Source organism: Prionailurus bengalensis, chromosome A1, assembly GCF_016509475.1.
Source record: "Prionailurus bengalensis isolate Pbe53 chromosome A1, Fcat_Pben_1.1_paternal_pri, whole genome shotgun sequence".
In the NCBI taxonomy this organism is placed as follows: domain Eukaryota; kingdom Metazoa; phylum Chordata; class Mammalia; order Carnivora; family Felidae; genus Prionailurus; species Prionailurus bengalensis.
The window spans coordinates 70,587,316-70,601,580 of NC_057343.1; the positions used below are offsets into that span (position 1 = coordinate 70,587,316).

At 43.6% G+C, this 14,265-nt stretch overlaps 1 protein-coding gene across 25 annotated transcripts in view; it reads right to left on the minus strand.

The window, feature by feature from the left end:
• Nucleotides 1-14,265, minus strand: part of DOCK9 (dedicator of cytokinesis 9) — a 291,625-nt gene that overhangs the window by 72,139 nt on the left and 205,221 nt on the right. For all 25 annotated transcript variants that reach the window (XM_043582204.1, XM_043582155.1, XM_043582080.1 and 22 more), the window contains exons 24-30: nt 13,453-13,568; nt 13,111-13,180; nt 12,178-12,303; nt 11,361-11,432; nt 2,636-2,782; nt 2,134-2,217; nt 1,356-1,467 (exon numbers count right to left, since the gene is read on the minus strand). In XM_043582204.1, the coding sequence (XP_043438139.1) occupies nt 1,356-1,467; nt 2,134-2,217; nt 2,636-2,782; nt 11,361-11,432; nt 12,178-12,303; nt 13,111-13,180; nt 13,453-13,568 (727 nt within the window). The remainder of the gene's footprint in view (nt 1-1,355; nt 1,468-2,133; nt 2,218-2,635; nt 2,783-11,360; nt 11,433-12,177; nt 12,304-13,110; nt 13,181-13,452; nt 13,569-14,265) is intronic.

Sequence of the window (14,265 nt, forward strand, 5' to 3'; positions counted from 1 at the left end):
CCCCAAAGTCACCTTTCACAGTGAGGCTTTTCCTGGCCACCCTCTCTCAGATGCCCCCCTGCCCATTTCATACCCCCCCCCCCCTCCTTGCTTTAGTTTTCTCTCCTTAGTGCTCATCACTAACATGCCACATATTTCACTTCGGTAAAACAGCCAGGCATTTTCATCCCCCTAGTCCATGACTGCATCCCAAAGTCATGGGTACCCTAGCCACCCTTGGTGCCAGCTAAATATTTGTTGAATGCATGAATGCCCACACCAGGGCCCCGATCCCCCTGCTTGTTCCTTAAAAGGCAGTCCAAGTCTGTCTTGGGGAAAGACATTTATTTATGTGTCTGAATGAATGCTTTTGTGTGTTTCTGAGTTCCCGAGGCTGTTGATTTAGGTGTCATTAATACTTTGGGGACATCCTTCTGCTTTTCCTCCCTTTTAGCATAAGTCATCCCCAGCACACACAAGACACTAAACTCAGTAATACCACTTGACAGACTTGACAGACTATTTTCGTTTGGCTTAGTGAAGACAAAGAAATCTCGATGAGTTTCCTCTCTTCGAACTTTAAGATACACGACAGTTAAAGACTCAACATGCAAACGTAAAATGCATGTGAAAAGCCGTGTGGCTCCTGATTCAGGTCCCTGCCACTACTACGGACAAGGACTATAAAAATGGCGGAACAGGACATTTCTGGAGTAAAGCAGGGTTTTTTGTTTGTATGACTTCTTAAAGAGGTATCCTAGAGGACCTAGGGACCCCAGGAGCAAAAACCCAGATATCCACCCCGGGGGTGTTACAGCAATATATTAGCCGCGGTGAGAGTAAATCCACTGGTTTATCGTGAATTTGAGAACTAATCCAAATAGCATATTGGAACCGCTGAAATGGAGAGCATACGTAAGCATCTCGGCAATGACTTGCATTCCCTTTTTTTGAAGGAGGAAAATGCAAGAAAGCAAGCGGTCACACCCACACCTACCTACAGGAGTGTCATTTGACTCCACAGTTGGTGAAAGAAAAGCTAATTCATAAGAAAAAAGGAAAAGTGAAACAAATCAAAAAATAAACTACAGTTAAGTAAAATGGATTTTTATTTAAGCAAAGGAATTTTTCAGCGAAATAGGGCCTCACCGACATGACCTGCAGTCTAGTAAGTTTGCTGGCGAGTAAGTTCCCACACAACACTTTACCAATAGTTTTTTTTTTAATGGAAATTTAACAAGAAAAAAATGAACTCATCAATAAAAAAAAAATTAGAAAATTCCAAGGTCACATTTGAGTCCATTCTCTTTTCTTATTAAAAATGGATGGCTCTTTTTGTGAAAAGACTCAGATTAATGTATGTAGAGATAGATTACCTTGGTATCTTTGGATCCTGCCTTTTCCGAATGGCATGGGGAGATTCAAAGGTATATAGTGTTCGTGATTGCACACGACACGGAGAAATTCAAACTTGTATTCAAAGAGAGTCTGCAGGAAACAATGGTCAAAGATAAATACCTCACCGAATACACAGCACCCTAAAAACCTGTTAGAAATCATACACCCAGTCTTTAGCTTCATGACCCTCTTAAAACTGCATGTTCTATGCTATGTTACAGATTTTAGAACGGCTGTAGGGATTTGTTTGAAAACTGGGAATGTATTTCATTAAACAATGTCCTCCACTGACTCTTAGGACATTTATTCTTTATGCTTCTCCTACTTCAAAAAAGGATTTCAGGCAGCTTATAATTATAGACACAGACTTAACACCATTAAAAAATGAGTAAGGCAGAGCTTTAAAATAGACACACTAGGGAAGAGACAGATAATTCTAGACAAAGTCTATGTGCTTACTTCCATTACTTTGTTAAGTAAGCTATGATTTCCAACCCTTACACTTTTAATTTTGCAGTGGAGAAGTCGTCTTGGATATTTATGAGAAAATCAAGACGTATATGTATTTTATATTCAGAATTACTGTATTCCTAATACCCCACACATTAATACCAGTACTAGTTAGTACTAGACAGTAACTCCAAAAGAGGGGACAATAGTGCCTCTGGCGGGACTGAAAGAAAATTGTCATGTGAGCCCAGAGAAACAGGTGGGTTTCTGGATGTCTGTAAGAGCAGCCTGTAACACACAAGCTACCTTCGGGTCTCCAGGAGCAAAGCAGCTGATGTAGTTGTTGATCTGTTTAAAGACGAAGCCCCTGTCCATGAAGGTGAAACATCTCTGTGGAGAAAACATCCCAGAAAGGTAAGTATTTAGGCACCAACTTTTTTTTTTTTTTTAAGTTGGGTTGAGGGGTGCCTGGGTGGCTCAGTGGGTTGAGTATCTGAATCTTGATTTCAGCTCAGGTCATGAGATCGGAGTCCCAAGCTGGGCTCTGTGCTGAGCATGGAGCCTGCTTAGGATTCTCTCTCTCTCCCTCTCTCTCTGCCCCTCCCCTGCTTGCTCTCTGTTACTATCTCTAAAAAAAAAAAAAAAGAAAAAAGAAAAAAAGTTGGGTTGAAATCAGCATTTACTGTTAATAAGTTTATCCTTTAGCATAAAAACATACCATTGACATCTACTGAGCACCTACCATATATTGGTCACTGCTAGAATGAACATTTTAGCCACTTGACGCCCTGTGCCCTTCTGCCCTCACCTTGATGAACACAGCAAGACTGTGGTTTGCATGTTTAGATGCCTCTGGGTTATCTCGAAACTTCTGAGTGATGTGTGGCGTCAGCATATTCACAACAGTTTCCACAGCATGGTGATAAGATGCAGGGAACCTCTGGTTTCGCAATAACTAAAAAGAATTTAGAGCAAACACTAATTATTTCTAAAGTTGCAACCCTCTGGGGAAAAAAAAATCTCATTCCTGAGCCCATTTTAAAAAGCCCAGAGCTCAAATCTTCTTTATCTAAAATTAGATAAGAGAAATTACTCTTTCTTCTCTCAAAATACTGTATACAGGTATTCTAATACTTCATAAAGCGCTGTGGATTAGACTGGAGATCCTAAACTTTGGGGTGATGAAGATCCCCTTGGAGGTACTTCTAAAAATGTGGAGATGTGCCTCTACTCCCAGAAATTCTCATCAGAGCTGCGTTTTTACTGAGTACTTTTGGTGGCTCGAATACCTATACCTCTCAGAGATCTCTTTAGAAAATAATGGCTCAGGTTTAAGCTTCAAGTATTCAAACTGAAAATAAACAGATCAGAGACTGTATGTCACCAGCTGACTCTGCTTAGAAACAGTCCTTTTCAGGGGCACCTGGGTGGCTCAGTCTGTTAAGCATCTGACCCTTGATTTCTGCTCAGGTCATGATCTCATGATTCGAGAGATCGAGCTCCAAGTCAGGCTCTGTATTGACCGTGAGAAGCCTGCTTGAGATTCTCTCTCTCCCTCTCTCTCTGCCCTTCCCCTGCTTGTGTGCACACTCATGAATTCTCCCTCACTCTCTCAAAATAATAAATAAATATTGAAAAAGAAAAAGAAACAGTCCTCTTCAAATTAACTTTACATAACAGTTCTTCCCCATCAGGAATGCTTACCTACAAAATTATACACAGATCTCAGCAACTACCTATCACGGACTGTGTACCTTCTACCCATCAGGCATCACGCTAGTACATATTTTTATGTGCTTTTTCGTTCAATTTTTGTAAGTTTTAACCCTCATTTTACAGATGGTTAGAGAAGCCAGGTAAATGAGTCTTTAGTCACACAACTAACAAGTAACAAAGATTCAAACCCAGATCTACCATGAGTCCAAGGCCTGTGTTCTTTCTGCTCTTTGATGCTTTGGTTCCCTACCCACGTGCCCAATAAATGGAACAATTTACTAAGAGCCTGAAATGTGAAGGGACTGAATTAGATGTTCCATGATATTTATCCACTCATGCGTGGGATTCTAAAAGTCACAACTGGGGTGTATTTTCATCCACATTTTACAAATGAGAAAACTAAAGCTTAGAGAGACTCAGTAAGTACTACCTGAACTCCAGTATCCCTCCTTTCCTTCTCCCTCTTAATGGAGGAACCCCTCCAGCATGCTGCTGCCCAGCTAGTGACTACATTTCCCAGCCTAACTTGAGGCCAGAGAAGGGCCACGTGACTGAGTTCTGGCCAATGGGCTGTAAGAGAAAGACTGTGTGCTTTCTCAGCCATTTCCATAAAAGGGGTTGCTTGCCTTCCAAGTCTTCTTTACCACTGTCTGGAATGAGGGCCAGCGCTTCAACCATGCAGATGAGGTTAACACCTGGGCTGGATAATTGGACAGGAGCTTGAGTCCCTGAACGACCTTGGGGGGACAATCTCCCCCACCCTCAGAGCTGCCTACTGGCTAATAAATTTCCAAAAGAGAAAAATGAAACTTTTGTCTTACTTAAGCCATTATTTTGTGGTTTTCTGCAGCAGCCAAACCAAAGAAACAGTATTTTCTAAAACTAGAAATCTAGGTATTTCTGACATGAAAGCATGCATTATTTTATGCATTAAATCCCAGAATCTATTGTGAATTTTGAAATATCAATAGCTTTATAATAATCTTAATTCTGAAACCAATAATAAGACAATCTTTGTAAACTTCTTTAAACTCAAGAATCCAGTGAGGGAAGGATCAAGTAATAGTTAAGTATTTAAAGTTTACTTTCCTTCCAAAACAGAACAGTAAAATTAGAAATTCCAAAGGGATTTTGTTCCATATGTACAGCCAATAACTCTATATCCTGAGGTGTCAGCCTCAGTAAATGATCAGCTTCCTGGACTCCAAGCCAGGCCAACTCGAGCCACCAGGCCTGACTGCCTGACACCCAAGCTGCCTACTCCTGAAAAAAGGTCTCTCAAGAAATCGCTGAGGCCTTCATAATGGGTCTCAGTCAATGGCTGCTTAAACCATTAAAAGTGGACAGGGAACTCAATAACGTATGGGCACCTCTTAACCTATTAGTCACTGTTATCAAAACTCAGAATGGGACAACCAGACACTGAATGCCCCCCGATATGATGCAGTAGCACCAGTTATGAAGTATCCTTCCTAAAAAGCAAATCGAACCTAAATTGAATTGAGCCTCAACATCACTACAAGTTTACAGGAACCACAGGGGACAAAGGCCCATGTCACATAACACTGCGAGGTTATAGTGTGGGAAATTCTGCAGGACAAATGGCCCACTTTCTTCAACAAAAACACTGCATTAAAAAGCAAACAAATGACAAGGAACAGTTTGAAAATCCAGGAGACTTCAGAGACATATCAACCACATGCGATGTGCAGACTATGTTTAGATCTTGACTCAGACCAGCCAACTGTAAAATGACATTTCAGAGACACCTGGGGAAAAGTGAATACAGACAGGGTGTCAGATGATAATGAAGAAATGTCGCTGACTTTGTTGAGTGTCATAATGGTACACTGCTTACATCTTTTTTGAAGGCTTTATCAGTTAGAGATAACACATTCAAGTTTTTACAGATAAAATGATAAAATAGGGGCAACTGGGTGGCTCAGTTGGTTAAGCGTCTGACTCTTGATTTCGGTTCAGGTCATGATCTCATGGTTCGTGGGATCGAGCCCCAGGTGGGGCTGCTCGCTGACAGCCTGGAGCCTGCTTGGGGTTCTCTCTCTCTCTCTCTCTCTCTCTCTCTCTCTCTCTCTGTCTCTCCTCTGTCCCTTCCCTGCTCATTCTCTCTCAAAAATAAATAAATAATCTTAAAAAAATAAATGATAAAATATTTGGTAATTGCTTTTAAAATACTCTAAAAAAAGCGTGGAAGTGGATATATAACTGTTGAAGGGGAGTGACAGCTTCAGACATGAGATTCAGCAAACTGTTCTCTTCCCTTTTTATGTTTACTTAAAAATTTCTACAATAAGAGGTTTTTATGAAAAAGAAAGAAAATGTGGTGATGAATGGTGGATGATTAACATACCAACCAACCAACAATGCTGCTCGGTGATAAGAGGTCAACTCAGTGCCTCTGCAGACTGAAATGGAGCTCTCCTTGCAGTGACAAACAGCTATTGTCAAGAGTCCTAATTTGCCAACAAAACAGTGAGGAAAGACACATCAACAGGTGATAAAGACCAAAGCAATTAGATGTTTTTACAGAGATTACTCTACACTGAAATGGAAGAAAATGATCTAGGATAATGGGCTGCTGTCCAGGGTGGTGGGTATTCAAGCGCCAGCTCGGACGAGAGGACGCTGAGACCCTAAGAGACTTCTAGACCAAACAAAACCCCAACTCCTGACCTTGTCCTGCTGTGGGATCTCCTCTCAGCGCTGGTGCAGCGTCCCCAGCGGCCCAGCCACCCCCCATCTGCTCCTCTGACACCTGCTGCCAGTGTGGGGTCTGCCTGCCCAGGAGCTGTCCACACCAGATCAGCCTCCTCCGGCAGACATGCTGTGTCCCGTGCCCCCCAACCCTGCTATGGGCCCGACACCTCTGTGCCATCCTGTTGGCTGCTCAGCTCCTTCCACCCGGCCCCCAGCCTGAGTGGGATCTTCTTGATGAGCCACATTCGGCCATGCTTCGAAGGACCCTGTGAGCCCCACCGCTAGCAGCCACGTCTGCAGACACCAGCGACGGGATCCACCGCGTCCCACATGTCCTGTCTGGGCTCCGACAGTGGCTGCCGCCCAAATCACTGCTTCATGTACAAGGGGGTCACACCGGTATTCAAATGTTTGGTTCTCTTCTCCTTACTGTGTTCATCTACTTCCTAGGGGTTAGAGAACTCTTTTCTACAGGCTACATTATGGTTCAATGAGATGTACTAAAAAAGACTATTAGCTAATAAACTTCGTTTTCCTGGCCTTACCTGGGCATCAGCTCTTTTTCTGCCTCATGCTCATTCTCTTCTCCCTAAATGTGGCATCCTTATAGGCCCAGGAGAAGCCTCTATCTCTACAGTGATCTAGCATTTTGAAGCTCACACATACACCTTCTTCCCTGTGCTCTAACGGTTCCCGGCTGAATGTCTTCTTTCTCCCAGGAGTACATCAATTTCAAGGCTGACGATGCACCATCTACACCACCTGCAGACCTCCTCAGTGCTCTGTACACAGCAAACAACTATTCCAAACACACGCTCATGTACGTAAGTATGGATACTGACATTCTGTACATTCTGCCGTCATGTGTTCACAGTGTTTACAAATACAGTTGAGGGGAAGTCCAGGCAGCCCATCTAAAGCAGGAACCATCCCATTCTTTGCCTACGTTTCAAGTAAACACTCTTTCCTTGCTCAATTAGGCCAGAAAAAAACTGGCTGAAGGCTAAACACCTAACTAAGGTGATATACTCATCCTATCCTATGCCACGTTTTCCAACTTCCTTGAAGTACACCTGTGGAATGCTAGCAATTTGGCTTGATTCAATGTGGGAGGAGAGGAAATTCAAAAAGAGTCTGCTGAAATTATAGCTGCTAAATATAAGTGATAGAAAAGAAATCACCTAACATGTGTTGAGCACAGAGGCAGAGTGGGGTTCAGAGTTGGGAACTCCTTAGTGGGTCTTGATGAGGTCTGTTTTATATTCTCCTTGAAAACTGCTAATTGTCAATTCCAAGCACGTGTCACCTACGGACACTAGCTGGGATGGGGAGGTGGGCACACGGGGCCACCTCCGTCTTCAGCAAGAATGCAGCATTAGAAGCAAGCCTACCAGCATCAAATTTATCCGTCTACGTAAATATGCACCAGATGGAAGGACCCCATTAACATCGAGAGTGCACACTGAAGGCTGCAGCTCAACATAGACTATGCCTCCAAATAAATGCTGATCGAAGCTAAATATTCTTTGGGTAGGGCACTTTCAGCTCCAGTGAAAGCATTACCTGGCTCTTACATGAATCTGTGGCCCATGTACCCCTACTAGACAAATGCGTGCCTGGTCATGGCATTTTAAGAAAGACTCACCCATGGGGGCAAAAGAAATTAGGGTCAGGATTATAAACACATTGGATTATACTAATAATCATCAGTCTAGAAGTATAAAAACTCTGAGGGAATTTGATTATGATTTTGGAAATCACAAATGGCACAGGCACGGTGAATATGAAATTGTTCCCTAAATTCAGAACACTGGGATCAGGGACTAGGGCATACAACTCTTAAGGTATAAATACAGACGAACATGAAAATAACTAATTCAAACACATAAAACTCATTACTCCTAATATACGAAGCAAAATGAATAAAGCCTTCAAAATATGTGAGAAGTCCCTAGATCAATAACGTGTGACACAGGGAAGGAACAGCATGGATCAGGTGACACAGAAGAAGTCAGAGGAAAAGTGAAATGTTAAACTCTCCAAAGTGGCAAGCAGGTATTTTGAATCTCTTTTTATAGTAAATTATCTTATGGTTAAACTTTCTCCTTTTGGATACCAGTGTTTCTTTTTATGCTGGATAACAAGTTTTAAACAAACTACTTCTAAAAACTCTCTGAATACTGTTTTAGGACCAAGATATAATTAACTTACAGAAAAGGTTGTGCATGGTAGCATTTGAGCAGTCTTTTCTAAAGAGTTCCAAAAACAAACTGTTTCCCAGGGTTGCTGGAAGAATCAGTTTATAAGGCTGGAAACAGCAGAACATCTGGGAGAGGATGATTCTGACTCGAGCACGAGTTCTTGGCTCTGCTCAGCTGTGTGACCCTGGGCAGGGCACCTCACAGGTCTATACTCCACCTTGACCTCTGGGACATATGGGAGGAGCTGGACCAGGAGGCAGCTTTCAGGCACCTACCATCCCTGAGATTCTATGGTTTAATTTGGCACCTTGAGAAAAAACCACATGCCATTTAATTACTCTATTAATTAATGCACACCCATGCATTTCTATTACAGTTCTTGGAAAGAGATGTTATTGGGTACTTATGCTTCTGTGGGTGTTTCAGAAGTGTACATCACCTCTTTGTCAATTGCTCCTGTAGTCCATTCGGGCACTTTCCCACCTAAACTTTGTGAGGGCACAAACCACGCCACATTTAACTTTGTAACCTGTGAGCCTCCATATAAATAAGGGCTCTCAATGAATAGTTTCTGAACAAATCAGTTCTATTTTTAAATATAATCAAGCCACCAATCTTTCTGAAGTGATTACATTTATTTGAAACCAAAAATAATGAAAAATCTAGTGGGGCCTTGTTATAGACTGAATTGTGTCCCTAAAATTTGTATGTTGGGGTACCTGGGTAGCTCAGTCAGTTAAGCATCTGACTCTTGATTTTGGCTCAAGTCATGAGACAAAGCCCCGTGCCCAATTCTGTGCTGAGCATGGAGCCTGCTTAAGATTGTCTCTCTCTCTCTCTCTCTCTCTCTCTCTCTCTCTCTCTGTCTTTCTGCCCTTCCTCCACTCTTTCTCTCTAAAAACAACAACAACAACAACAAAATTTATATGTTGAAATCCTAACCTGCAATCTCTTAGAATTTGACCATATTTGGAGATAGGGTCTTTAAAGAGGTAATTAAGTTACTATAAGGTCATTAAAGTGGGCCTTAACCAACAAGACTGGTGTCCTTACAAGAAGAGGAGACGTGCACCTGATGTCAGATTTCCAGCCTCTGGAAGTGTGCAGAAATAAACTTCTATTGTTAAAGCCACCCAGGCTGTGGTACTTGCTATGGAAGCCCAAGCAAACTAAGACAGGCCAACAACCTATCCTGCATATGATAACATTTTTAACAGAAAATTACTATATCCAAATGGCCCATGTGTGTGCATGTGTGTATGCACATGTGTGCATGTATGTGTAAGCATGTGCACACTCGTGCGTGTACATGCGTGCATATGCGAGTGTACGCACACATGTGTAAGTGTGTGTGCGTGTGTGCATGCATGCATGCAAAAGTGCATGTGTGTGCATTCATGAATGTGTATGTGTGTGCATGTGTGTGCACATGCATGCATATGTGAGCATGTGCATGCATGTGCGTGCGTGTGAACATACATGCATAAGTGCATGTGTGTGCATTCGTGAATGTGTGTATGAGTGCGTGCATGTGTGCATGCACATGCGTGCATATGTGTGCGTGTGTGCATGCATGTGTGTGCGTGTGCATGCATGCATAATTGCATGGGTGTGCATTCATGCATGTATGTGTGCGTGTGTGTGTATGCATGCAAAAGTGCATGTGTGTGCATTCATGAATGTGTGTGTGCACGTGTGTGCGTGCACACACACTGAGCTGCATACTGCCAAGCAGACAATCTGCTAGGTTTTTATTTGGCAGGCTATTCTGGCATGATTTAGTTGTGCATTACTCTGTGGAAAGCAGGGCCCACTTCCATCTGGCATTTCCCTGGGCACTAAAACCGGAATTAAAAGGGAAAAATAAAAAGGAAACCACCTGGTCAGGCACTAGTGCCTGCTCCACTAGAGGAAAGTGTGGCTCTCGGTGCTGAGCCGCCAACCTTCTGCCTGACAAAATCCAGCAGCCTTTCCCCAGGCTTTCTCTGAGAGTCCAGATCCCTGGTCCAGGTGGCCTAGAACTTCACCCTCCCTCCCTGTGGTTCCCCTCTCCTCCCCTCATTCACTGTGAGAGAAAGCTGGGCACCAGCTCCCTGCCCCAGGGCCTCCTGCTCTCCATGGAGCTCAATGGGCTCAATGCCCTGCTTCTGCATAATTGCGATGCAGAGAGAATTTGGAGTCGTTATGGCAACTCCAAGAGGATGCACATCTCAAAAGGGACTCGGTGACTTGGCCACTGCGTTCGCCTATTAGAATCTTACAAAAATGTATCTACAGTGAGCCTCAGACAGCCAGAAACAGCCGGTCACACCCAGAGAGGCATCAGTCCAGAGAGGACACGTAGGGACCCAGAGTGTCACACACACCCAGGCACCTCAGCGAGAAGGGCTGGTCGGGGGAGACTGAGTTATCTCAGAGTCCATTCATTGCTTAGAGGACATGCATCTGACACGCTCAGCTTAGTCCCTGAGAAAGGTCTATAATGTTCAAGACTGGGTAATTACATTTAAAATAAATGTATAAACTATTACTCTCATTTCAACAGACTTGAAGATTTCTGAGCTATTTAAAGGAAAAGACTTTGGACTTTTTAACACATGCTTCAGGAAAGTGAGCTTTGGAGGCAGACTGTCTCAAAACCTGGCCCCTCCATTCGCTGGCAGTGTGGCCTTGGGCAAGGAACTTGCTCTGCCCTCAGTATCTTCATCTACAAAATGAAGGGTAGAACTTTATTATAGCCTGATGGCTTTGTCACATGGAATAAACCGCTTTCTCACTTGGAAAGCCGTTAGAACAGTACTGTAACTGGCACACAGAAAGGGCTAATGAACGTTGGCCACAAACCCAATGAAAAGACTCCCTTAAGAGCCACCACACAAGGCCCGATACAAAAGGACATACCTTAACTTTGGAGTTCTCTATCAAATGCTGAGCCATGGATTTTATCAAAACGTCAAAGAAAAACCATGAATACTGAAAGAAAACAAAAAAGGATGCTGGTAAGAAAAACAACAACTTAGACGGTAAGATGTTTACCCCCTTAGGCCAACAATGTTACAGACACAAAACAGGTGTAACTCAAAAGCAGGGCTGAACCTCTCGATAAGTAAATTATTATGGGACCAGAGGTGAGTGGCAGGCAGCTGTTTTCTGGCTTTTGCGTGTCCAGGAAGCTGGGTGCATCTGCTCAGCACGGCACAAGCCAGTAAGAGGCACCACTGGATTAGATTTGTGATCTCGCCTCTCTGCTGAGCCTCGCCTGCTGATGCTACCTTTGTAATCTCTCAGTGTCCTCCGCCCATTTGAATATAATGACTTCTTAAAATTTAAGAGCCCATGGAACTTTGAATATGGTAATATTTTGCAGCTCCACCAGAAACCCAAGTATACGCAGCAAAGTTGGTCCCCGAGAACTAACTCTTTACCCCTTTTTAGGAGGTGGTGATGGTCTCTAAAAGCACACCAGGAAGGCGAACTGATCCGGCTGTGGCATTTTGCGAGAAAGCCAGCTGAGGAGGGTCAGAGAATCCAAAGGGGGCTTAGTGCTGACAGCAGAGAGCTAGATTCAGGGCTCAAACTCATGAACAGTGAGATCATGACCCTAGCAGAAGTCGGACGCTTAACCCACTGAGCCACCCAGGCACCCCCTGGCTGTGGCATTTTGGATTCTCTCTCATCAGTTTCCATATCACAGAGCCACCCTGGCCCCTCGACATACCTTAAGTAGTTTGTTGCTGGTGAGGAAGTCAGCAGAAGGCTTGAGAATTGTGGTCATGGCTTTTGTCAGTTCTTCGTGCACTGTCTTGTATTCGGAAGCAACGTACGGCTCAGCCTTGTACGCATACTTTGAAGAAAAGGGAGAGATACTTTAATGCCCCAGTTATCGGAGGTGGGCTGAAAGCAGGGGAGGCCCAGGGGGATGGCGGTCAGGGACCCAGGTGCAAGTGCAGTGGGGAGAGGAAGGTGTGGAAACAGAAGGTGGGAGGGGTTCCCCCAGGGAACCCATCAGTTAGGGAACCACCTGGCTCAGGTCAGTGGTCTTCCAGCCCACGACTCGACCTCCCAAGGACTTGGAGGAATGTGTCCCCTGACCCTGGGGGACTGATTCCACAGCCATAATTTACAGAGGTGTCTAAGACTAAACAGAACGTGTGTGTAACTTTTCTGAAGGGTAACTGCCGCCTGTTTATGGAACTGTGTTACACAAAGAACTTGCTGCTACTCAGCCCCATGGCATCTCTTGCTATCCCACATAGTTATCTAATTTGATGGCAGACAGAGCTACCCTTCTCATCTCGGGAGAAGCAGTTTTACTGCAGATTTTAGTTGGAAAAAAGAAAAATGACAACAGGCTATACCAAAGGCCTTCCTAGAGTGACTTAAAATTCTTTGAAATTCCACATCATCATTATTTGCAAAACCCATTAAGAGAAATGTAGTTGAAAAAAATAAAATTAAATAAATAAATGAATGGCTGCCCCTCTTTGGACCTCATCTCGTTCAGGTACAAGCACTGGCTTTAGGTATAGAAGAGAAAGCAGAAGTATTAAGTTGCACCCTCAAATAACTAGATTGTTTTTTTAAATGAGTCCTTAGAAGGAAAATTGGAGAGCCACAGATTGAAGTGATTGGGACAGTTTATTTTACATACCTTAACATATGACCTCAAGTGGCTCTCCAATCCTTCCTCATGGCACTGGGCAACCACATGAATAATGACCCTACACACCACAGGAATGAATAAAGCAATGAATAGTAATGTGAAAATGAAAACATTTCATTATTACACAGTAGTAGTAGAACAATGATGATGCTACTGGCACCACAGGAAACAAGGAAACAAGGAATTAGATGGGGTCCCTATACATGGGATCAAAAGAAATTTCTTAACTATAATGGTCAACACATACTAGCATCCCAGATATGTACGACCGTGCTCCAGATGAGGACAGACTGAAAGGGGAGAAGGTATCCACCTCTCTGCCTCTCTTACCGTGTCACGTTGACAGCAACTTCCTCCTGGGTGGCTCTGGTGAGGACGCGGAATAGCTGGTTCAAGATGGTGGGCAAGAAGGCGATCATCACGTGGCCTTCCATTGCATGCAAGCTCTACAGACAAGGAATGGCACTTGTGTTATCGTCTTAAAAGTAGACCAACCCCAACAAATTTCCACCCAGTTCCAAATAAGGATGGGAGAAGTATATCTAAAACAGTGGGAACCTGTGGCGGGCAGAATAAGGGACAAAGATGTTCACATCCTAATTCCCAGAACCTATGACTATGTTACAGGGCAAAAGGGAATTCGGGCTGCTAATCGGCTGGCCCTAAGATGGGGGGACTCTTCTGGATTATCCAGGTGGGCATGAAGTCAACACAAAGGTCTTCATAATCAGAAGAGGGAGGCAGAAGGGGAGGGTCAGGGGAGATGTGCCTAAGGAAAGAATGGCCAGAGGTGCAAAACAGTTGGCTTTGAGATGGAGGAAGGGATTACAAGCAAAGGAATGAGGACAGCCTTCAGAAGCTGGGAAAGGGCAAGGAAACAGATTCACCCCCAGAGTTTCCAGAAAGGAACTCAGCCTATGGAGGTGTAAGAAAATAAATTTGTGCTGTTGGAAGCCACCAAATCTGTAGCATTTGTTACAGCAGCAATAGAAAACCAACACAAAATCTCTTCTTAAAGAGATTCTTAAAGAATCTCTTCTCCATGAGGTACCAGAAAGGACACTTGGCAAAGCAGTGACTTCAGAAGTCCCCATTCCATTTTCCTTGCTGAAATCAAACAAACTCGTATTCCATTTCTCAAAT